The following is a 26,092-nucleotide window of genomic DNA, read 5'->3' as shown; positions in this document are numbered from 1 at the left end:
AATGGTCCGCGGGCCGCATTTGGCCCCCGGGCCGTAGTTTGGACACCCCTGCTATAAATACAACCAAACACTATGCAGGAATACAAACTCTAAATTTCATCAACTATACATACTTTTAAAAACTGAATAATGTCCCACTATTTGCTGCCTTTGTTTCCCCAGGAGCAGTGGTGGGAGAAGTTTTCAGGTCTTGTACTTAAGTAAAAGTAGAAATACCAAAGTGTAGGAATACTCTGATACAAAAGTCCTGCATTGCAAATGTTACTCAAGTAAAAGTTCAAAAGTATTGGCATCTAATATACTTAAAGTAACAAAAGTAAAAGTACTTATTATGCAGTGTAGTGGACTGGAGTAGAAGTATACAGTAAGTAACATAACATGGAAATACTCAAGTAAAGTACCTCAAAATACTACATAACAAGTAAGTACAGTACAGTATATGTACTTAGTTGAAGGTCGATAACAACTAAATGTGTTTATTTTAAAACGAAATAATGTCACAATATTTGCGGCCTGTGTTTGTCTACAGTGGGTGCATTTCCCAGTATAATTTCATATAATGAGTGCTTGAGATCTGTATGACCTACCCTCATGTGAGTAATAATGTTTTCCTCCCCCTTGTTTCTTCCTGCAATTGCAATTTCGAGGAGTTATGGGAATGACAATATAATCCAACCTTTGGGAGGGGTTCAAATCAATTTCCTGTCATGTCAATATATTGATGCCAATGGGAAAGTGGTGAGATTGGTTACATGTTACTAGTTTGTAAACTTTGCAAAACAAAGCTGAACCAGGTTTGAAAACCTATATAAAAATGGTTAAATAGTTGTATCTATTAAAACAGCTGTGTTAAATGACTTCAGCTGTAAGTGCAAAAACATCAATAAGGAAAGGATTTTTTTTTTTTAAATTGTATTGGAAAATAAAATAAACTGGATGAAATGTTGTCAGAGCTTTGTCAGATACATATATGAGTTAATGTCGCCTTCTAGTGGTGGTTTTTAGTTTTTTTTAACCTTCATAAATTAAGATAATTAAGACATTTTTTTATTAAAACACGGATTTATTTATCTGTTTTAATTTGATGTCAATACTGAATAGCTCCAAAAAGTATTATAAGGTTGCTCTTATGAGATAGACAAGATATTTAGAAATATATATATACAAAAATGTCTAAAAGTACAGACAGATTCACATTTTCCAATTATGAAAGCAAAAAAAAATGATTATCCAATCATAAATGTTAAATGTTAAATGTAGGCTAGTCATCTTCTTTATTGAGGTGGACATTTTAGGATTATTTATTTGATTAAGTTCATTTTTTTGTCAAAAATTTGACCTTTAAAGAAACTATAACAATCGAAAATGTTAGTTTTAGATGTATATTAAATAATACTGGACTAGATGGTCAACCTGCAAAAAAAAAGAAAAAACATCTGTGATTTTGTAACGCGCGCTCCCGTGACACAGCGAGCGCGCTTTTAAAGACCCCGTGTCGCGCGCTCGATCTTGTTGCGAGGGGCAATGGAATCGGGGCCGCGCACGCAGGAAGGCTGATGACCATCACACTCTCGTCACGTCACGGATCCGCAGCGGCCGATAGAGATGCTGAGGTGACAGCAGGCAGAAGGAGAACAGGGACGACCAACACTCCGACATATTCCACCCTGTAAACCTGCTTATTATTCTCTAACATTTTCTACAAACGCGACCACCGCCGCCATCTCTTCTTCATGGACGGCTCCCTCGCGATGGGATTCCGTTCAATGTCGTCCCCTCCGCCTCCAAAAGCAGAGGATTTGTTGTAACCACACCCGGCTGGATTGGATCAAGGATTGGCAGCAAAAACCCGAGGTAAGGATTCAGAAATCAGGAGGCCGTGCTTGTATATATGCTCTGGCCCTTTCTCGCTTTCGCCCCATTGTCCAAAACACCTCAATTCGTTGTCGCGTGCAACGGCATGTTTGTTATCCTGCATGTTGTCAGCAGCTCACAGTATATATAACCTCCTCCTACACAGCCAGGCGGGATGAGGGTGCGTGTGGCGGCCAATGTGCGTGGACGCGCCTGAGTAAATCTGCTGTGGCAACCAACTCTCTATGCAACAGTCAGTCCACCGCAGGGAGGGCACATAGTGGTTATATTTTTGGAAGACTATACCATGATAAATATATATGGGGACATTGCTGCAGATTTCTACCTGTCACATCCCATTGCAACCAACTAACCAGAGGTTTGTCTTTTCTTTTTTGTTGTTGCACTAATGGCTCTTAAAATGAATACATTTGAGGCACTCTCCATTTAAAGTAATTACCAGTGGTGTAAAGTACCTTAGCACATTTAATCAAGTATTGTACTTAAGTGCAATTTGGAGGGACTTGTACTGTACTTGAGTATTATTGTTTTTGCTACATCGTACTTTTACTCCACTAGAATTATTTATTACCTTTGAGTTATTTTTGCACAATTGGAATAATAATGTGAAATATAAACACCAATTAAATAAGACTTTAGTTCCACCTGGAGTACAATTCACAAGCTACCCTGCAGCATACAAAGTAATTACAACTAGCTGCACCTTTACCAGCTGTGATTAAACACATCCATAATTATAATCAAGACATATATTATATATTATTCTGAAATGGACCATTTGCATAATGCGTACTATTACTTTTGGTACTTTAAGTTTATTGAAATGCCAATACTTTTGTACTTTTATTTGCGTAACATATGCATTGTAGGACTTTTACTTGTGACAGAGTATTCCTACACCTTGGTACTGGATCAGAGAACTTCTCCCACTTATGCAGATAGGTGGTTTAATTTTTCGAAGACTAGCATGATAAATATATTGGGACATTGCTGCAGATTTCTACCTGTCACTTTCCATTGAAACCAACTTGCCAGAGGTTTTTCTTTTATTTTCTGTTGTTGCACAAATGGCTCTTAACATAAATGCATTTTAGGCACTCTCCATTGAAAGTAATTACCCAAACTGCTCTTAAGGTGAGTGCATCCTTGATAGTTAAGGCTTCAGTGGCGCCATATAAAAACACACTTATCCTTTCACAGTTTTCTTCAGACTAGATCAATGTTATCCATGCTGTGGCCGAGTGTGGAGGCCCCCCCCCCCCCCCATGCTGGCTCCTCTCCAGGGCTCAGACCAGACACTTATTTCAGCCAGCAGCAGCAAGACAAGTGTCCCAGACCTGCTACTGAGTCAGGCCACACACAGATTAGACTTAATTAAGCAGATTTTCAGTGGAGTTATTAAGCCATGTGTTGTGTTGCACATGCAGTCATAGCGTGCTTCCGGGATCAGAGCTCACTCAACAAAAAATGAAGTCGATTAACAGTAACACAGGAATCCTCTGTGGGTGGCAGCACATTTCATGATGCTTTATGAAGCCGTAAAAACGTGCAGCTTTCAGCAGACCCAAAGGGCAGCGGCAACGACAAGCTGCAGTCAGCAAATGAGAAAAGGACTGCACCATCGTCGGCATGGTGATGCAGGAGGTCAGGAAGCGTGATTCATGATGAGAAGACGACAGCAGCCGGTCGTCATTCATTGGTTTAATTTCTGTTTTTTTGTATTCATTCATCGGAGGTTTGATGTCAAGTAGGAGGCGGAGGAGGAAGAGCAGAGCCTTGCCTCTCTGTGAGGTGTGAGATTACTCCCAGCGTGAGGTGGCCGGGTTTGTGCGTGTGTGTGTGTGTGTGTGTGTTGGTGCAAAGTGTGAACAAGCTTGAGTTGGAGACATGTGGGTTGTGGCTTGTCATATGTAGTTAAAAAAGACGACTGGCAGGTAGTATCTTTCATCTTTCCGGTTTTTCAGGGATAAAAAGGGGCACAAGATGGCTAAGACTTATTCAGACTTTTGACCTTAAAGCATATGCAATGGTGTAAAGGTCAGGTAGCAAAGTCCTACAAAAACATCCCTCTTTTCTTGTATGTTTGCTACTTCTCTGTCCAATGTTTGTTCACAATCCGTAGATGCTGAATGTCAGCCATTTCTCGCATTGCTCATCCAACCATCCTGTTCCTACAGAATAAGAAATGACTCATGCACGATAGCTCAGATGTAACAGAACACGTTTTCTTCCTATAAAAGGAGGACAACACTAGTGACCTTGAAGTTGTGACATTAGCCCCACAGCAGAGGTTATTTAATCAGGGTTTACAGTGAGTCTCTCTCATCCCTCTGTGGTTAAAAGGGATTCTACAGCATGTTTCTTTTGTGGTTTTGACGGCACGCTCTGTGTTTTTTGCGTTGCCACAGATTAACATCACATCCAGAATTACACAGATGGTTTTACAAGGCGGCTCCTACTCTGTTCTCTTTGTCTCACTGTGTTTCTCTGTGCAGATGTGTGACATTGACATAAATTGGTGCATGAAAGAGACTTGTGTAGAAGTTTGGTTCAGGATTTATTTACTTATTTATCTACTTGTATGTGGATCTTTGAACATATCTAAATTAATGTATTTATATAGCTGTATTTGTGTATAGATACTGTACGCACATGTATTCATGTACCTCAGGGAATGATGGGAACAGTAAGAACTCGACTTTTGTAAACTGTTTAAACCATTTAAAAAAGCCCTTTATTAAAAAAAGAAAGAAACCTCAATATAAATCTTGGACGTTCAGTGTTCACAGTAATTCAAATAAATCCAAACATTATGACGTGCATGCTAAAAGAATACAGTTCAAAGGCCATTAGAGTGATAACATGTCTTAAAAAGAGATTTATATTACTGAGACATCTCATCTAATCTTGTCATCTCTGTATTAAAGTTTAACCTTACTCCTGACTTTCAACCCTGGGTCACATTTCATGCTTGTTGTTCCGCTGTTATGTAGTCTAACCACGCTTTGCCCTCTTCCATCAACCCAACCTCACCCTGGTGCATGATGGGATTGATTGCCTCCTTGATGTCGGGATCATGCCTCGTAACCAAATAGTGTTTTGAAGGCTGGTTGCATAACGGTAGATGCCAGCGCGCTGTGTGCAGAATGATGAAACGAAGCATTTGAAGCCCGTCTGAAGGAAGTTATCAGCGTGTTCTCTCTGGAGGAATGCTTATCTAAGACATGGATGTACAAATAGTGATAATAAAGGAGTGTGTTCCCAACTTTTCCAGGACAAACTTCTTTTGATCCTTGTTTTACAGACAGCCAACTGTTTATGTAAAAACAAAGCCTGGGCAACATGCCAGTAGATTTATTGGAGCCACTTTCCAACAAGTCACCCTTTTATAAAGATAACTAATGGCCTTTTAAGAAACAATTTAATTATATTTTATAAATCTGTTAAACGTCATAACTCTTGGGTTGCCAGTTAGCAAAGAAATTCTCTGGGTTGCTTTTTTTTTTAGTTCTTTGTTTCATTAACCTGGTAGAAAATGCTGCAGATCTGTGATGTGTTTTATTAACAACTTGATCAGCATGTATAACGTCAGACTTGATGGAACATAGAGAGAGTTTAACCCTCAAGTATTTTTTTATGAAATATGATATCAAAGAGAAATAATAAGAAGAGGGATTTCCCAATGTGGCAACCCAATTGAGCTACTGTGATTTATTAACCATTAATAAAGTCAGTAGTCAGCACTCAGAGGGTGCGTGTAAAGTAAAACTGTTACAAAATGTTACCCAAATCAAATGAGTGAAACATTATTCAGTTCAATAAATGAAAAAACTTGTGCCACCATTTCATACAGTTTAGTTAGTCTTCAAAATACTGTTTTTTTGTATTATAATGATGCAAACCTTGTCTCCCATATAACAACCAGAACTAATGAAAATTAGGCAGACTCATTATATCTGACTAGACTCTCCTTATGAGACGTGCTCCTTGGCTGTCATACCCAGAAGATAAATTGCTTGGAAAAATGAAACTCAGATGAAGCCTTTTTGTAATTTAAGACACAGGAATGTTGTCTGCCAGTTTGTTCAGAAGGCCAGCTGCTGGCAGCAGGTGTGGCAGCTGCTGCCATGGTCGAGTATCAGAAAGCTGCAGACATTAAGCCGGGGTTTAACTTTGTCTCTCCAATGTGGACATTCTCCAACTTTCACATGTAGTTCAAACAGTCCAAAAAAACGGCCTATTGGACAGGACTGCAGACAAACGTTAGCATTTATGTGCATCCAAATCGTTATGTATATTATCTACTGTGTGTTCTAAGCATTGTTGGAGTGTATTATCATTTTGGCCATCTCACTGCTTGAGTTTGCGTCTCCTTGAAAATGCTGCAGGGGGGGGGGGGGTGCCGGTCTACCAGCCAAACACGTGTCATGGTCACAAGCATGACATGTGCTTTTTTTTTAACGTTTTGAATCAGAACGTATATTCTACAACAGCAAAAGCAGTTTTTGGCTGACTCTTAGCAATAAAATGCACTGTCTAATATTGGATGTTTCATCATATCTGAGCCACTGTAACTGAAAAAGCCATTTATTTTTGGCTTCTTTTGTGATCAGAGGTCTGGGACAGGTGTGACGACCCTGAAGCATTTTTATGGATGAAATATCAATCAAAAGTTCTCCTCACTTTGAATTACCTGTATGTTTGTAAGGCTGTGTTGTCCCATGGGGAGGAGTACAGGGCTCCAGTTTCGAACATTACACACATGGAGACAGACGTGCTAAATGTCAGGCCCACAAAAGCGACCAATAAAAACGTTCAGTTGGGTCGCACTTGACAGATTGGTCACACTCTGGAGCCCTGTTTATGCATATTCAACTCTAATAAATCTCCCTTTTGAAGCACCCAAGAGCATTATCTCGAAGCAGTGCAGATTAATATAAGATGAGATAAACGTTATCATCCCCATAGTGAAATTCAGGTGTCATTGCAGCAACATTTATAAGAGTCAAACACAGGAGAGCATAGGTAAGACTTCATACAAAGACAATAATTGTAAAATGAAGGAAGTTAGACATAACATGTAAGGAACCGTGTAAATACAGGAAACTCGCATAAATACAGAAATGGATAATGTCAACATACAAGTATGATTTCAAAGTTGGTACATTATGGTTCAAGTCATAAGTACATACAGTAAAGGTTGTTAGATTAGCCTAAAAAACAATAATTCTATTGATTTCCTTGAGAGTTGTTCCTCAGTTTCTAACATTTGTGTCTCTCTTTGGCTTCCTAAGGGCTCTCCATCAAGGCACTAATGCTCGTGTCAGTGTGAGGCCGCTGGTCGAGGGGGGGGGAAGCAGTGAGGACAGCGTCCCAGGTCCACAGACGGGATGAGCGGGGGAACGGAGCAAGCTGACATCCTGACCGTGCTCTCCCTGGTCAAGGAACGATGGAAAGTGGTGAGTGACGTGTTATTCCGCAACAATAGGCAGAGTGTTTGTCCAGCCCCATCACTGCTTGGCTCACACTGTGTCAAAGCACAACAACTCTTTGTTCCTCACACAATGATTTCCCCTGCTTTCCTCTAAAGTGTCTCACCTATGGGTCGGACTCTTTGGGGTTGAGTGTGTCCAGTTAGGGCTGCCTGCCTGCTGCAGTACAGGAGATCCAAAAATAGCCTTTATATCTATTTGTGGTGGTGCAGTGAGCTATAGGCAGCAGTACACCCCGGAGGGCCCCGGCCCCTCACTTCTCTGCCCGCCTGGGTGCCAGTGAAGCTGCTAGTCCTCACTGGCAGCACTTCCTGTCTGCTAATGAACAGAGTTACATAAGAATGCTGCAGCTAATCCAACAACTTTAGCTGTGTGTGTGTGTGTGTGTGTGTGTGTGTGTGTGTGTGTGTGTGTGGGTGTGTGTGGTGTGTGTGTGTGTGTGTGGGTGTGTGTTGTGTGTGGTTGTGTGTGTGGGTGTGTGTGTTGTGTGTGTGTGTGTGTGTGTGTGTGTGTGTGTGTGTGTGTGTGTGTGGGTGTGTGTGTGTGTGTGTGTGTGTGTGTGTGTGTGTGTGTGTGTGTGTGTGTGTGTGTGTGTGTGTGTGTGTGTGTGTGTGTGTGTGTGTGTGTGTGTGTGTGTGTGTGTGTGTGTGTGTGTGTGTGTGTGTGTGTGTGTGTGTGTGTGTGTGTGTGTGTGTGTGTGTGTGTGTGTGTGTGTGTGTGTGTGTGTGTGTGTGTGTCCTTCTAACTTTCCTAAGATAGGGCACATTATGTTCACACTTTTATAAAAGTGCACCTTGCTGTCCAGTTACGCAGACTGTGTGGTATTTCCTCTGATGTCATGTCTTATCGTCTCCCTCTAGGCGAAGAAGATCGGGGGAGGCGGGTTCGGGGAGATCTACGAGGCGGTGGACCTCCTGACGCGGGTCAGCGTGGCGCTGAAGGTGGAGTCGGCCCAGCAGCCCAAACAGGTGCTCAAGATGGAGGTCGCCGTGCTGAAGAAGCTCCAGGGTGAGTCGAAATGGATTCACTGGATTTGGTTACATTTCTGAAATCGATTGATCCTCCCTGGCCCGATGACCTACGGAAGACAGGACACTGAATTGTGGCAGAAGAACAAAGGAGAGAAACATTTTCGGTCAATTATTTGTCCCGAGATTGATGCAACACATAAGCAGGGAGAAATGAGTAAAAGGCAGACTGATCCAGGAAGTGTCATGCTTGTGAAATGCAAGGGTTTGCCTGTAATCTCTTCCCCTGAGACCAGATATCATCTGACTCTTCTAAAATTACAATTTGACCCAGGGCTCAGCTCACTTTGATTTAGTCTCTGCGCTGCATAGCACACCGTCATCTAACAGATCATTCATTCTCTCTTAATTTCACATTTTAATTGTGGTTTAAGAGTCAGGAGATTCATGTAAAAGTTCAAGATGCCAGTGATAGAGGAAGTTTATGTTTGTGCTCCCGGACACTCCCATCGTCTCACAGCAGAGACACAGGATCAACAAAGGAGAGCTTCTTCGGGGGGGTTGCATAGTTTTACTCCTATCTGTTTTTAACGGTGTCTTTCCCCCCTCCCCTTGTCCTTCCTGCCTTTTGACCAATGTGCCCTTTTCATTTCTCTCTCTCCTCTGAGAGGAAATCAATGGGCTGGGATCATGTTTGCTGTCTAATGGCTGCGGCCTCAGGCATCATGTGTTGGGTGCTTCCTTGGGGAACCAACATGTAACTTGAGACAGGCTTAACTCCAACTCCCCCCTTCATAGAAACATTGCTGACCCACCCAAATGTAAACATTGACCTTATAGGAAGACAAACTGGAATAAATATACTCTAAATGTATTTGTTTTACCTTGGGGGTTTGGTTAGTAGCTGTTTGCATTCACTTAAAGCGTAAGGGTTTGGGGTGTGGCTGCTGTCTAGCTTCTATTGCAGCAATGTCCTTTCAGACACACACACACACACACACATTTGCTCCCACACACACACATATGCACAAACAAACTATGCATTCATGTATGGACCCGGCGTTGTGTGCCATAGCCGATAAATCAGCAGGGAGTCGTACAGCACAGGGCCGCGTGGTGATGGAAGGGCAGTGAGCTGTAGAGGGCAGAGAAATATGAACATGCACATCATCATGATTCACACAGCGTGACGCATCTTACCATCAAATGATGCTGTAAAATTCACCTCTCCTTCTCCTCCGAAAGTAATCTTCCTTTTTTCCCCTAGGTAAAGACCACGTGTGTCGCTTTGTGGGATGTGGCCGCAACGACCGCTTCAACTACGTGGTGATGGAGCTTCAGGTTGGTATAAATGCAGAGGACTTAATGCCTCACTCTTAACTGAATTTAGACATTAAACTTATGCAATTAATCGATTGACCAATAAATTATTGACAATTCCAGTGAAAGTCTTGACAAAATATTCACTCAGGCTCCTCCAGTTGATGGAGGAATCGTTGGAAGCCAATCAGTACCATGTGTTTGTGGCAGTGATTGGCTTCCTTGTCAATAATGTATTAGTCTATTCAATGTGTCTAGTCAATATAACTTTTAAAGGTGGGGTAGGTCATTTTGGAGAAACCAGCTCGAGTGCGCTAGAATTTGAAAATACACAGCCGGAAAAAATCTGCCACTTCCTTACAGAGCCCCTCCTCCAACACACACGAACGCGCACATGACCAATGAGGGCACGAGATAAGTTTGTGCACCGATGGAAGGCTGACAGGCAGGTAGGCCATCCAGTTATTTTAGCCGGGCCGGCTAAAATGATTGGTCGTACTTTTTACAGTACTACGGCTTCCACAGATGACATTTTTTTATGGATTTTTTGTCAAAGCACTTAAGATATTCATTGCTATCGGGATGTTAAGAGCATTCCATGGAATATAACAAAAAGTGTATCTCGAGCCGGTTTCTCAAACTTACCTACCCCACCTTTAAGTAAGCAGAATATAATTATAATGAATCACCTTCTACTTTTTGATTCAGGAATTACAATTTAAAGAAATGTGTATGTGTTCAATAATGACGTTGTTCAAATCTGAAAAGATGGATAACTCTGTAAAAGTGTCTAAATAAGAGTAAACTGCTGCTGTAACGTGATCCAATATAAGGGAAAACATTTCAATGAATCAATTAGTCATCCATTTTGATAGCCAATTTATTATTATTATTATCAGTTTCAAAAATTATAATGTACCTCTTATTTCTTTTTTTTAAGGTGGAGGAATATTTTTTGTGATTTTTTACAATTTTCTTTACAATTTTTTACAATTTCCAGATATTTCCATGTGGACTAAATTGGTAGACAGACCAAAAGACAAACTGACTTTTGCCATCCCATCCTGTACTCAAAATATTTATAGCAGCATTACTCTCCAGCTGGTGATTTAGGCAGCAGGACTACAAACTGTTCACATACTATAAAACATCATGTGATTTATACAACCATACTCTCAGTACATGTTTATGTGCTGCACCACCTCCCGCCCGCACCGTGTGTTTAATTCTAGATGATTGGTGTTGTGTTATGTGTTTTTCTATGCACTCAGCACATCTGGCTTGTTTGTCACATCATCAAACATTTCAGCCAGTAAAAGACTCAATAGGTTCTATTTTCATTTCCCAGTCACAGTGTGCTGCTTCCAAACGAGTAGTAGATAGAGACGATTAGGTCTTTTATGACTGTAGCGGCCAAAATCATATAGAAATAAAACATTACATAACATTACATGTTACTTGTTAGACGCTTTTATCCAAAGCGACTTACATACTCAATACTGTGGACAATCCCCACAGGAGCAATTTGGGGTGAAGTGTCTTGCCCAGGGACACAACGACATGCTGACTGCAGTGGGGTTTGAACCTGTGACCCGCTGATCCAAACACCTACATCCAAACACCTACACACAACCCACTGCGCCACACACAAACTGATAATTAACTTAAAATAACACTGCCGCTGAGGGCACCAGTTAGCGAAACTTATGCAGGGCAACGATCTAAGTCCAGACAAGAATCTCCGTTTGTGCATTTTATTCCAATAACAAAGTACATTCAACAGGTTTCCTTATATTTCGTTCCTTAAGCCTTTCCTATGGCTTTCCTTTCTTTTGGCTTGAAACACCCTGGTAAAATAAACATGTGCCTACTAGTGCTCTGCTCACACCTGTCTCCAATATATACACAATTACACCAGAGGCCTGTACTACGAAGCTGGATTTTCGCTTAGCCGGCTAAATTCAGGGAAATCTCGGGCGTTCCGGTCCTACGACGCTGGTTCTCTTTTTAGCAGGCTAGATTTCCATGGTAACTTATGCTGAGCGGCAAACCTGCTCCGGAGCAGGTTAGGTTGCAGGCTAGAGATCAACTCAGTGAAAGCACCGCCTGCTGACCAATCAGAGCTCCGTGTGTGCGGAGTTTAAAGCGATCAAGTCATATTACAGGATAGAGGAAATACAGAAAAACTGCCGTTGCAGGAAAGACAGCCGGCAAAAATCAACTGACTGTGTGAACGTGAAAATTAATAGAATATCCCCTCCCATCTTCAGAGCAATCTGACTATTATAACATTAGCGTTAAGAAAGCTTACTTAAATATCTGCCACGACATAAGTAACCGGATCAGAGTAACATTAAGTACAGTCCGCGGCACTGTGAGTGCAGACGTCGATGTGTCCCATTATCATTCATATCATATCACATCATAATGTATCATATATTTCCTTATTTGAGTCAGCTTCTTGAGCCGTATCTGGCCGTGTAACACTCACAGTGTCACATACTGTATGCAGAAGTATTATTTTAAGCAACACATTAAGTTGACGAAACACTCGAGTCAAATTCTCCTAATTAAAGTCAGATCCACTCGTGTCTTGGGGCAGTGATTTCATAAACCTGTTAATGTACGCATTCAAACACTTTTTCTTTTACCAGCTGTATTCACCTTGCAGGTGCAGCTATGTGGCTTTTATCCTGGATAAAGTGTTTAAGACATGGATGTTTAAAGTTTAACTTCTTCATATTTGACTAATATTAAAGTTCACTTTTCATTCAGGAAGTATGACGCTGCGCTGTCAGTACGCTTCTCCGTGTTTGAGATTGGTCGAATGCTCCAAATACCACCCCTTTCATGTGAACGCGCACCTAACTAGATAGGACACGGCTGGCTTGAGCGATCCACTTGATAACCGGCGTCGTAGTACAGCTTAGCGCCAGCGCGTATGTTTTGGCTTAGGCCAACCGGCTAACTCCAACATATCCAGGTTAAGTTGAACCAGCTTCGTAGTACAGGCCTCTGGTGCTCTAATCACCCAGTGCCCAAAACTGCCTTCATAATAAAAGCATAGAAACTACTTTAATAACTGAGAATACATTTACTATAAACACTAAACAGCAAGAAAATAATAAGTATTAAATAATAGAAAGCAATATATAGCTCCAACAATGACATGCTTTTATAATAGACAGAGTTCCTGTTGTCCGACTTTATGATCTCGTCCATGTTCTGATCTCAGGGTCGTAACCTGGCTGACCTGAGGAGGAGCATGACTCGGGGAACCTTCAGCATCAGCACCACGCTGCGTCTGGGGCGGCAGATCCTGGAGGCCATCGAGAGCATCCACTCTGTGGGCTTCCTGCATCGTGACATCAAACCGGTGAGTCACCGTGAGCTCGGAGCAACGAGGCATATTTAATGCTTGGCTCTCATTTCAGTACACATGAGAATATCTTTATTTCTGCTGTCAGATTATTTATTGGCTGCCAGTATTTTTGCTGACTCAGTTTCTTTGTTGCACTTACAGTAAGCTGGCTCAATAAAAGGGTTGGCTTAATGCCCAACAATTACCAGAATGTACATATCTTCTGCTTTTGAGCTGCTGTATTAAAACATGTCTCACCATAGAGATATGTTTATTCCCCTGAAACTACAAGAACATTATTAACATGTTTTTATTTTAGGGGGAACCTTTACAGTTGCAAAATCAATAAACGATCTACACGTGTATATAGCTAAGGCTTATTTACAACATAATAGTTCAAGTTATCATTTCAATCACATTTTACAGTTTTAAATCTCAAAACCATTGCAGATGATAATCAAAAACAATTACCATCAACAACAACAACAACAACAACAACAACACACAATAAACCAAACATTCAAGCAGAAATAATGGAACAAATAATGTGGTTTTATTATTCTGTTTAACAACTGCCTCCTGTTTCTCTGGTTCAGTCCAATTTCGCAATGGGCCGCTTCCCGAGTACGTGTCGGACCTGCTACATGCTGGACTTCGGTTTAGCTCGTCAGTTCACCAACTCCTGCCAGGAGGTCCGACCTGTAAGTGCCCTGCTCTGTTACTGACTTTACACTGAGCTTGAAGCTGCACTTCACAATACTGATGTATACAAAATGATATGGTTATTCTCTGTTGTCTTATTTGAAATGTATATATTAAAGTAGTGATGTCAGAAAGCAAACCTCTACACAACAGTGGCTGTACAACCTCTCCTCTCTCTCTTAGTATACCTAAGCTGTAATGAGGAGAAGTATAAAAAAATAGGAGTGCAGAGCTCTTCTTAACCCTGCCCTCCTAACACAAAATCCAGTCAGAACCGGTTTCCAAGTAGCATATATCACGAAATTGAGACATCCCAAGGTCTTCTAATCTTTGCGACTGGTACAGTATGAACCTCCTCTGATGTCAAAGGCCCCAATGTATCTTCTTTTAGTTATTTAACAGATTATTTGAGTCAGTGACTTTCTAAAAATAACAATGAATTAAATTACTATGTGTAATGCAAAATGTCCCCTGTAGCCACATAACCTCAGAGAATTTCAAGTCACTCCTTCTCATAATGTGATGTGATAATAACACAAATGCAGAAAAAGGAAATATTTAATGTGATCTAATAATAGTTGGGGGTTAGATAAAAGATAGGTGGACATACAACTTGTTTCTTTAAATAGTTTTGACTTATTTTTGACAACATTTTGCTGAATTTAAATAGTAAAATGTTTGTATTTAATGTCTGTTCCTGTCTTTGTTCATCAGCCTCGTCCAGTGGCAGGGTTCAGGGGAACTGTCCGATATGCATCCGTCAATGCACACAAGAATAAGGTCAGTAACTATTATCCATTTATTTATTCACATGCATTACACAACTTTCTCTTTTCTGTCCTGATCTGACGATGATCCAATATAATTGATTACTGTGAACTCAACCTTGATGTGGTTCTGCAGGAGATGGGTCGTCACGATGATCTGTGGTCTCTCTTCTACATGCTGGTGGAGTTTCTGGTCGGGCAGCTGCCATGGAGGAAGATCAAGGACAAAGTAAGCAGAGCCAATAATCGCTGCCTGTCCTTCATGGAAACTAAACAGCCCTGTCCAGGTAGCTGTAAGTGATGAGATGTGACAGGTGTGTGTGTGTGTGTGTATTCCCAGGAACATGTGGGGAAGCTGAAGGATACTTACGACCATCGTCTCATGCTCAAACACCTACCGGCAGAGTTTGGTGTTTTCTTGGAACACATCGCCACACTCGACTACTTCACAAAGCCAGACTACCAGGTGATGACATTTTGGTTTTGCTAAATGATGCTATAGCTACATATTTTAGTAAAGTGTGCAGTGCATGATTTAGAAATATCTCCTCAAGTCAATGTGGTATCTTCCTGTTTTTAAGAACCACAAGTGTTTGTTCTTTTTCTGTAGACTCTTGCTGAATAAAATAAAAAATGTTTTGTATTTTCGTGTTGTTACAGCTGCTGATGTCAGTGTTTGACAACAGCATGAAAACCTACAATGTCGTGGAGAATGACCCTTATGACTGGGAGCGGACCGGCACTGATGGCACTTTTACAATCAGTGCTAGTGCCACAACACCGCAACATCACACACGCCTCACTCCGGCACACATGGGGTATGTTTGATTGAATTACAATTATTTTAGTATAGCTAATTCCAGTGCTATTTGTAATAAATACTGTAACAAGAGGTGGTTGAAATTCCACACTTCCCTTTATAGCTATTTAATTCAATTCGTACAATTACAATTGTAAGACATAATCAGCGATGAGTGAAATGGGACAAAATATTGGCTTAGACACTCAACAGAAAAATAAATCGTGATGTGTGCCTTGTTAAAGCACTTTGAGCTGTACCTGATGCATGAAAATTGCTATTCATATAAAGCGTATTATTATTATTAGAAATAAAAAATAGCTTTATACATCAAATAATGCGTGTATCTTTGTCCCGCAGTATGGCGAATGCCTCCCTGATCCCTGGCGACCTGATGAGGGAAAACACAGACGAGGTTCTGCAGGACGAGCAGCTCAGCGACGCGGAGAACAACCCAGCCCCGGACCGCCTGCCGGGATCCCCCCTCCACCCCCACCGCAACCAGGAGGCGGATGTGTGGGAGGAGCTGGACCGCAACCGTAACCGCATCAGGACGGCAGTCTGGAAGGTAGAATATAGTTCCTCTCAGATCATTTATCTCCAGTTATACTAATAGTAATCCACCATTTTTGTAATCCTTTGCTAAAAAAAAAACGGACTTCTTTTCCATAGGCGGCAACGGAGGAGGAACACAGCAACAACCAGGGCAACCACGCAAACCAGAACCCCTACGCTGGGCCGAGTCTCGGTTCTCCAGTCAAACTGCACTCTGAGCTGGGGGCTTCAGACCGCGATGGCCCCTTGCTGAGGAAGATCCGCAACATTCACAGTCTGGATATAGAGAGGAGGCTCAGCCTAGAAGCCAAACCCAGTCCAGAGCGCTTCCTGGAGACCTGGTATGTCTATCAAGTAACCTTCGATTCAATGCTTGCAATTTTGTTGGCCAATTCAGATTTTTTTAATTGTCTGACATGCACATGTATCCAATAACTCTAACTGACAGCACTTTTCTTTCATGGAAAACTGACAAAAAATCATCATCCTTCTATCACTCTCATTCACACAAATACCACAATAATAGTGCTTCAGGTATCTGGACAGATACAATTCGATTCGAAATAAAGTGCGATATATTTCACCTTATCTCACATGTTTCACTTTCTAAGAAGAAAACAGGTGCAACAAACTTAATGTAACTTCCTCCATGGCTTATTTTGAACTATCAGATGTTACATATATGCAAGCTTTTTGATCTTCTTTACTCACAATGAAAGAACTTGCACACCAACGAAAAGGTGTGTGTGTGTGGTTGTACACCAGGGGTGTCAAACTCAATTTCATCGCGGGCCACATTCACATAAAGGTTGCACTCAAAGGGCCGGTTGTAACTATATAATATATATCTATATATAAAATAATGTATTATATTACATTATTGCCTCTGAATTGGATTATTATCGGATAGGATAATAACTTAGTAATTAACTACGTCTGAAAGCAGAAGTCCAGGGCAAATAATTGCAAGTCTCTTCAGTGCGCATGTCACAAAACGAGATGCATTGTGGGGCATGTAGTTGATGGGCAACCTGCTTCTGTAAAGTGGCATGTAACCGTATAATAAACGTATTATATTCTTTGCAAGCTCTTGCGGGGCCACATAAAATGAAGTCGCGGGCCGGATTTGGCCCCCGGGCCTTGAGTTTGAGACCCCTGTTGTACACTATCTGTGCTCTATGCAATCAATCAATCCAGAACTTTATTAATCCCGCAAGGGGCAATTGGTTATGAGCAGCTTATGTCATGTACACAGGCAGGAACATACAAGAAGAAAACACACACAGATACACCCGGGAGCACAGATGTGGATAATTCCAATTTACACTATAAATAGTTCATAGCATCACAATAATAAATAAATAAATAAATAATCAAGTTAAAAGCCTTTCAAGAATTTAAAAGTTTGAGTGCAGAAGGGATGAATGATTTTGAAAAGCGATTAGTCCTTTGATCAGGTAGAGCATATCTACGCCCTGATGGCAACAGACGAAATTCATGTGAAAGTACATGACCTTGGGAGTTCAGAATGCTCTCTGCTTTCCGCAGAATCTGCTGGTTACAGAAGGAATTTTCTCTGTTTCACGCCGATGATCTTGGAATATGAGACTGGAGGCAGATACATCTATGTTGACACCCTTTTCTGCTCAATGTTCCAGAGGACAGAGCACTAAGTGGATGGTTTGAATCTGTGTTGTGTGTTCAGCTCAGGGAGGCAGCAGCTCGGCCCCCAGCAGCAGGAGATGGCGGCTGACGGAGCAGCGATCATCCCTGTCACTCAGGCTGTACCCGCCGGGGAGCGCCACGACAGGGTCTGGCACTACGACGAGGAGTTCCGGTCGGGTGGCGGGTCTCCTAAACCAGCATCCTGTGGATCCCTGGAGCAGGGAGAGGGGGCGGCCATCAGCGGGGGCTTTGTGGCCCTGAACCTGAGCTCTGGGAGGCAGGACATTGACTCCAGGGAGTGGGTAATGGTGGAGAGGCCCGGCGGCTCTCCAGGAGCCAAGACCGCCACCTCGGAGGAGGATGAGGAGCCAGAGCTGCTCCAGCGGGGGGATCAGTCTCCTGGCTGGGAGAAGTGCAGTCCCAGCCCTCTCTCTGGCAAAGCTAGACGAGAAAGCACGGCTTCCTCCAAGGGAAGTACAAAAGTGGACAAGTTGGAGCTTAGCGTGGGCCCATCGGGAGTCTGCCTCCCGTTACTCCTACCAGCCCGGGTGAAGCTCTGGCTGAAGGAGTTCTCACTCAGGTAAGCACTTTCATTTTGAAGGCCTTCTCACAACATGGCCTACATGTTACTGACTGCATTTTACAAGGTTACAAAGCTCTACAGAACCAAATGCTTATATCATACAGCAGTCAGAGTCCCACCAGCTGCATCTTGCTGTAGTTTCAAGCTAAATGTTACTGCTTTATCCTATCTCGCTTATTCGCCTGTGTTTATGTGTTAGAAAAATGTATATGTGTCACAAGAGCTTATCAGATCACAGCATGGGGGAAAGAAAGCTTATTGAAATTCACTTTGATTTGCAATAAATATGCTTAAATTCATCCTATTTTGCAGACATTTTCCAATATATTTGGTTGGTTTTTATTTACTTCCCAAATTCAATAATTTGCTTATTATATATACTTTGGTTATGCTGATTTTAAATTACTTTTTTGCTCTTTTAATTTTGTATAACTTTCAGCCAGCCCTCCGAAATCTTGCTCTAAAATCTAAAAGTTTAAAACACTTTTACAATTGTTGAGCAACTTTTTAAACGACAGGAGGAATAACTGTCCCCTCACTCTCTCTTCTACAACCAGAACAACTTCCTCCATGTTCATAATGTCCACGATCTGCCCAAAATACTTCGCCTCTGTCTTCCTCCCCTAGCCTAAGATCCTCCTCCTATCTTAATAATCCTCCCGTCGCTTTATCGCTTGAGAACAACTCATCCTCCTGCACCCCACGGTAACTCCCGCCATCTCCTCCCTCCCTGCACCAGTCTCACAACCCCTCCTCTCTCCTTCCCCTCTCTTAGTTCCCCACCTCTCCTCCGTCCCTGCCTGAGGAAGTCGCTTTCCGGACCTCCAGCCCCATCCCTCTGCGCTCTCCCAGCCCTCACACACTCCTGACCACCCTGTCGGACCCGTTGCACCTGCGCCACCCTCCCTCCCTGAGGCGCAGCATGTCCGTCGACCCGCAGCAGCAGGAGCGCGCCTCCTCCTCCTCCTCTTGCCACGCCTCCCTCCCACAGTACCCCGCCCCCGGCACCCGCTCACCCGCTCGCAGGAACTACCAGCCATCCCGGCGGGCGCTGCCAACGCCAAGTTTCCCTCCGTCATACGCATCACTCGTGCCCAGCTGCAGCAGGTGATGAGCCCATCACTAAAAAAAAAAAACTTCATTCAGCTTCCTCTACGTCATAACCAACACGCCGGCTGTCAACATTTCCGTTCGTTCTTTCTTTTTCCATTGTTTTTTTCGTTTAAGTTGCTTATTTTGCCTTCTTTGTTCAGTTGGCTTGCTTATTGTGTTGTGGTCCGGCAGCTCTCTCCAGAAACCATGAGGGGCATTGTGCAGGCCAGACAGAGCATGGGTCAGATGTGTCCTTGTGTCTGGACATGTGTCCTTGTGATCTGAATAGGGGGTGTGTGTTTGTCTGATTGTGGCATGTGTGTTTGGAATGTCGAGTCATGACTACAGGTCGCATGGTCTCTTTTGTTTCAGATCGTCTTTGTCCTCTCTATCTTTCTCTTTCTCTCTCTCTCCCTGTATTTGTTCCTCACCCTCTCTTCGCTGAAGCCCCCTGCGAAGTTGCGTGAACGTTTCCTGTCCTACTTGCTGGTTTAGTACTCACAGCTTGACTGACACTGCCATAGCACTTGTGTGTTTCGGTCTGGTAGCTATGGTATTGCATGCTGTTGCCAAACTAATCACCATTTGTTACCCCATATTATAAAATTCTTCTCTTTTCACACATCTGCATCAGGCTCTTGCTACAGAACTACAGCACAACTCGACATGTTGTAGTCTATCAGCAACATGCCTTTGACAACTAGAATATTTTTCCCATTTTAGTATGGTTGATTTTTTTAAATAACACATGTGTCTCTTTTTCTTTCCTCCCATGTCTCCACTTCCCCCCCCCCCCTCCCCTCCAGTTGACGGCTCAGCGTCCCTCTGGGCTCTCCTCCCAGTCGGGATCAGACAGTGCTCCACAGTGCCTCCTGCTGGAGAGGCGGAGTGAGGCTGAAGCCGAGCCTCAGCAGGTGCAGGAGCGCACAGCGGACATCAGCTCCGCCCAGGACCATGTGCCCACCAATCCCGGGACTCCTACAGACCCCCTGGCTGAGATAATGGTCAATGGAGACATGTTTCCCAAAACTCAGGGCCCTCCGCCAAACCGTTTGTCTTCCCCTCGCTCCTTACGTTCTCTACACTCGCCTCCTCTGCGCTTGCCTTCCTCTCCTCGCTCTCCGCGCTCCCCTCACTCCCCTTGCTCCCCTCACTCCCCTCACTCCCCTCACTCCCCTCACTCCCCTCACTCCCTTCGCTCCCCTCACTCTCCTCGAAGCCCCTTTTTTGCCAATGGCCACCTCTCCCCTACTGTTAACAGCCAAAGGGATTTCAGTAACGGGGCGTTCCCCAAGCTGAAGGACCCTGAGAATGATTCTGGCCCGACCCCCTGTGCCACAGAGCCTCAGCTGAGGGGGGAGGGGACCAGAGAGGTGAACCACGATCACACCGATGGACCACCCTCCTCCTCCCCGGCTGCCCCCCGTAAGGACCCCAGCCGGAGGCACAGTCGCATCCCAGTCCTGGAGCCCTCCAGCCTGTTGGATCTCCCTCCTGCGGGGTCTGCCAAGGAGAAACTCCTACAGAAGAAAGCCAACCACCACGGATCGGCCCCCTCTCCCACTGCTTCCCCCTCCCTCTCTGATAGGCGTGGCCCCATGGTGGTGTCCCTCGCTAGGGACCCGCTGTCCTCCACCTCTGACCGCTCTCAGGACGAGGACTCTCTCATGGGCTCCCGCTCAGACCGGCAGGGAGACGACGGTCCCTCCCTCTCCCTCTCCTCCTCCAGCCCTCTGTCCCGCAAGAGCAGGATCCCTCGTCCCGTCCATCCGGTATCTTCTGCTGAGCAGCTGGCCGCCCAATACCTGCCGCGCCCGCCCCCTGGAAAACCACCGGGCCGCCCCACAGCGGAGGGCAGGTAATTGGTTGATTTTTTATAAATAAATGGGCCATTATTGTTTTTTTTTTCTTTTGTCAATTTATTGAACATGTCAGAAACAAAACATACAACAATAATAATATATATATATATATATTTTTTTTTTTTTCTTTTTTTTTCTTCTCACTCATAATAATTATTATAACAAAGTACAAAAAAATAATTATACAAAAAATAATTATAATTCTCAAATAGTCTCTGTCATGTTCAACAGGGGCAAGAAGAAGCTTAAAAAAAACGTTTCTGGTCCTACCCCCTCTAGCATACATTTTCCTTATAAATAAAATATTAGGTGATCGTCATCAGCGATATGTTTGTCAGAAAGAAATTACTTTTACAATTACAAGAAATAACAAATGGGATTTTACAGGTCCTGTTCATAACCATTCATGATTTGGCTCCTAAATAATACTTTCAGATTAGATTCGAACAATATTGCAGTGCATCAGTACAGTTCTCAACAACAACTATGATGAACAGCAAAGACATTATGTTTTGCTAAGCTAATTGGATAAGATTAGAATAGAATTACCTTATTAAGCCCAATTTGGGAAATTATTTTTAACAGCAACATAAACAAGACTTTGCAAATGAGTTAAAAATGAAATAAAATAAAAAATACACACCCAATACACAGAAACAGTTAGTATACACTAAAATAGACCATCATACTACTAACAAAATGTGCATAGTAGTTGCCGTTTTTAAATAAATGTACAACCCACTGGCTCAGTTTGATGTATCACCCTGTTTCCTGGTTTGCTACAGTATGACTTGGCTCTGATTCATAATCTGCCCTGCTTCTTTTTTTGTATCCACTTAGGCTCAGGCGTTACCGCATCCGAGCCGGCAGCAACAGTGACTCAGACCTGCTGTCGTGCCTCGCTCAGCTGATGCACGGCTCCCGGGGCTCCCCCCTCCACCACCGCTCCTCAGCCCAGTACGGGGGCTCTCGGATGGGCGTCTGCAGCCTGACGAGCTCCCCCCACCACCACCGCAGCTCCAGCGCCTCCCCGCGCAGCTCCTCCTCCCTGCAGCGCTCCGTCAGCTCCTCGCCCTCCCGCCACGAGCACCGGGGGGGCGGGGGCGGGGGAGGGGGTTGCCTGGGCCGCAGCCGCTCACCTCCCAGCTTCTCCGGCTCGCCACCTCCCCGCCGCTTCTACCCTCACCACCCGGAGACGTGCTGCAGCCGCCAGGCGCGCACGGGCCCCTTCCACCTGTCCAGGGGAAAGAGCTGCAGCCGAGACGGCAAGTGCTCGAGCAAGCTGGCCAGATAGTTCCCCCCGCGGGGGGGGGGCGCAGCAGAGGAGGGGAGGACTCCTGTATCTTGATAGTTTGGTCAGGATTAAAGCCTGAGTCTTCCTGTATTCATTTCCCCTTTTTACGCTGTCAGTCTGAACCTTGTCTCGCTGTTTCCCGCTGTTCTCTTCACTCCTTCTATTTGCACACAGGGTTTCTCATTGATTTATGTGCCCAGTTTTATAGGAGTGATTTAGTAATGCACTTCCTTTTCCATTTTGATTTAAGAAGAATGCTAAAGAATCTGTGGGACAGAATCTGAGTCTTTGAAACTCCATTAAAGCTCCTACATATCCCATAATGTAACTTAAAAGCATAAGTGCCCAGTTTGTAAGGCTTACTGTTGAAAAGTCTCAAACCCAATCTGACATTCACCGGCTGAAGAGTACTTCTTACGACGACTACTAACTGAGCCTCATGTGTAAAATCGGTGCTTCTTAAGAACTTATTAGACAAGCCATGTTGACAAGTCAGGGTCCTCGTTTCATATATATCATTATGTTGTAGAAAAAAATAGTATAGCTGCAAAATGAATTAATGGTTTACATGCAGGCATAATATCATATGTAAACTAATAGTTATTTGGCCGGTGAGCACATAAATAAATCAGTTTCCTGTTTATTCATCTTCATGCATCCTGCACCACAATGTAATGTAACTTATTTATCCCCAGTATTAATGCACTTGGAATATACTGATGGAAGATCAGTAAACATGATCACTACTTAATTAAATATTGCCCTGGGGCTGACCCAGTTATCTCCTCTGCACTCAGAGATTGCAGGCAGGGTATGATGTTACTTTATGTTATATCCGAATGCATAAAGCCAATATTTGTGTACAGTTGTATTTATTGAGATATTTATTTTGATGCTTAGCAATGCTTAAGACTCTTACCCTCTTCTTTGTGATGGTGGATGTATGGTTTTGTGTCACTCACATTAGTTTTAAATGCTAAATCAAAAAGGATTACTCCTTTTATACAATCAATCATGTCAAGTGCGTGAGGACACACACCTTTTTGTGCCTACTGTGTTGCTAAGAGGGAATCGGAAGTGTTTCGCTGACTGAAGGGATTACAGGTTAGAAGTGTGTTAGTGGTAGTTATTGAGTAGTAGCAGTAGATAGCTTAAGCAACACAAGGTACATTACTGAGTATGTATTGATGTTCAGACACAGATGTTTGTCTCGGCGTGTGCCTTGGCACTTTAGGGCAGCTTGAGGATTCACTTTGTTTGTATTTAAACAAAAAGGTGTGCCAGCGGTTATAAGACGACCCTTTTAACCAGTATTCTTAGGAAAAGGTAGCAACACCAATATTTGTAAATCAAACACAATGACAGTTACTTAAGTAGCAATTATTTGTAATGACAAAAAAAGGAAATATTTGAAGTGGAACCCATCACAACTGTCCTGTTTATAAATACCTGGTCAGTCCTGGAGATAAAACTTGATCAAATGTGATTTTTAGACCTCAAACATCTTGTCAAATGTTATTGAAAATCAAGGCCATATGTAATATATTTCCCACACCAAAATGATGTTCCATGCTTCCATGCCAGATGGTTTTCTTGTTAGTTTTGTTCCTCCTGTGCCGAACAATGTCTTTTGACATACAGTTTGTTTGTGCACAAGGGAAAGGAATCAGTTTGTGTTTGATTTAGTTAGGATTCCTCACTGAACCTCCACAACCTCCTCTGCTTGTAAGATACTGTAAAATAACTCCAGCTTCCTTGCGATGCTACTCTTTGCATGCTCAACAGAAAAAAACACACACAGAACCAACGACACACGGTATCTCTCTTTGTTCTATATATATTTTCTCTGACCCATCTAATATTCTTTCTATTGCCCTTCCCACCTGACTTGTTTCCTTTGCTCCCTGCACTGACTTCACTGGGATGAATGTGTTGCAGGAATATGATAGACTGTACGAGCCCAGAGGACTGTACTCGGTGCAAATACTGACATGATGGAATGACCAGAATAAATAAGGAGAATAGACTTTACAACTGTGATTTGAAGAATCAAAGGGATAGTTCGGATGTTTTTAGGTGGGGTTGCATAAGGTACTTTACTATAGTCAGTGTATTATTTACAGGAGATCACTTTATGGCCCATTATGAAGAAACAGCGTTTAACGTCACAAAGAAGACCCTTTTTTTTTTTTTTTTTTTTCCCCTAGGGGAAATCTAAAAAAGCTAAGTAATGTTCTGCTGTTGAACATATTTTGATATCAGTTTAAGTGTACAGTATATTTAGTATATTTTCTTCCCTACATACTGGTCCCTGGAGCCTTGATCTATGCTGTAATAAACTGATTTTGGATGAGCACCTCATGCAACCACATTTCAATAGCAGTCACATATGGAAAAAAATCACATTGCCAAATATTTTTATAGATTTTGCAGATGTGGTTTGACTTGAGATTTGATAATATGAGATCGTACAGAGATTGATGTATAACGCGTGCTGTTTTGTGCAGACCTTGCAGATATCACCGCTCACAGAGCAGCTATGATGACTCGTCCTGAAGGCAGACAGCGTTCAGTCAGTCAGTCGCCTTAATGTCTCCTCTCTGCCCCTCTGTGCAACGCGAGGGATGACTGAGCCTTGTCTGTGTTGGAGATCATTCCACTATTCGCCCAAGCCAAGCCTTTCTGTCACTCATCTCCTTGTGTGTGAAAGGTCTGTCAGCGAGGTCAATATATCAACACTGCAATCAATGCTGTCAGACTCTTGTGCTTACCAAGCTGTGCTTCTACCGGAGAGATCCATGTTTTCTGTGAGAGTGCGTGGGGAAATGTTTCGATCGACTGTGTGCAGCATTCAAGATGTGTGTGTTATCAGTATGCTCTCAATCTGGAGCGTGCAATTCCTTATATGTCGCCAGCAATCATCTTTGAATCGTCCCTCTTTCAACTCCAGATTTCAAGATATTTCAAGCTTTCAAAGTTCCAAAAGCAGTTGTGCAGACTTTTAATATATACCTGTAAAATATAAAGTAATTATTTAAATAAAAAAAGAACTATTGTAAACTTAAATGCTAACAGGCTTCAGTGAAAGGGAGGAACAGACAGTAAACAGTGCTGCTGGTTTCTAAAGATAATCAGATTTCTTCTCATGTTTTCTTTATTATTAATGCACATAAGTGATGTGGAGATGTAGTACTAGTGTTACCCTCCAGATGAGATTTTCTTTGTCGCTTTTTAAAGTGGCTTGCTCATAGAAAGGTGTCATTTATAGTAGCTTGCTGGGTATCTGTGGTAAATACCCATATGCCAGCAAAAGAAACCCAGATGTTTTATTTATTTTCAAAGTTTAGGCGGAAACTAATGATAGCTTTGGTGTGCACTTGTACACTTCTCATGTCATTACATTGAATTACTTGTAAGTAACTTCTAAATATTTGACAGAAACTATTTATTGTGACATTTGCTAATTCACCCATCCATCATTTTGACTTCAAATGTCAGGATTTTTTTAATGGTGGATATTTTTATGTTTGTAATGTACGTCATGGTTTTGAAATGTTACTGTACAGTTTCAAGGAAAGAATTTAACAAGTGGGAGTTTTGCATTGTATATAACTGTAATTATTTATGTTTATTCTATCATTTGTATCATACCAATGCCTTGTACAGTGTTTTTTTTGTTTTTTGTTTTGAAATTGTTTTGTATTTTATTTTTATAAACTGGTTATAAATAAAATACTCATTCCGCATGCAGACATAA

The 26,092-nt window shown here is 42.6% G+C and overlaps 1 protein-coding gene across 1 annotated transcript; it reads left to right on the top strand.

The window, feature by feature from the left end:
• Positions 1–1,455: 1,455 nt before the first annotated feature.
• On the top strand, positions 1,456–26,092 carry ttbk2a (tau tubulin kinase 2a). Its single transcript, XM_034144503.1, is given in 18 exon segments — positions 1,456–1,854; positions 7,170–7,334; positions 8,228–8,375; positions 9,603–9,676; positions 12,891–13,031; positions 13,613–13,717; positions 14,433–14,498; positions 14,622–14,714; positions 14,826–14,951; positions 15,146–15,303; positions 15,645–15,852; positions 15,957–16,180; positions 17,545–18,005; positions 18,008–18,084; positions 18,863–19,112; positions 19,115–19,194; positions 19,986–21,037; positions 21,882–26,092. Coding segments are annotated over 17 exon segments (3,786 nt in total). The 5' UTR covers positions 1,456–1,854; positions 7,170–7,265; the 3' UTR covers positions 22,336–26,092.

Source organism: Trematomus bernacchii, unplaced genomic scaffold, assembly GCF_902827165.1.
Source record: "Trematomus bernacchii unplaced genomic scaffold, fTreBer1.1, whole genome shotgun sequence".
Taxonomy (NCBI): Eukaryota; Metazoa; Chordata; class Actinopteri; order Perciformes; family Nototheniidae; genus Trematomus; species Trematomus bernacchii.
This window is presented reverse-complemented; position numbering and strand designations above follow the sequence as displayed.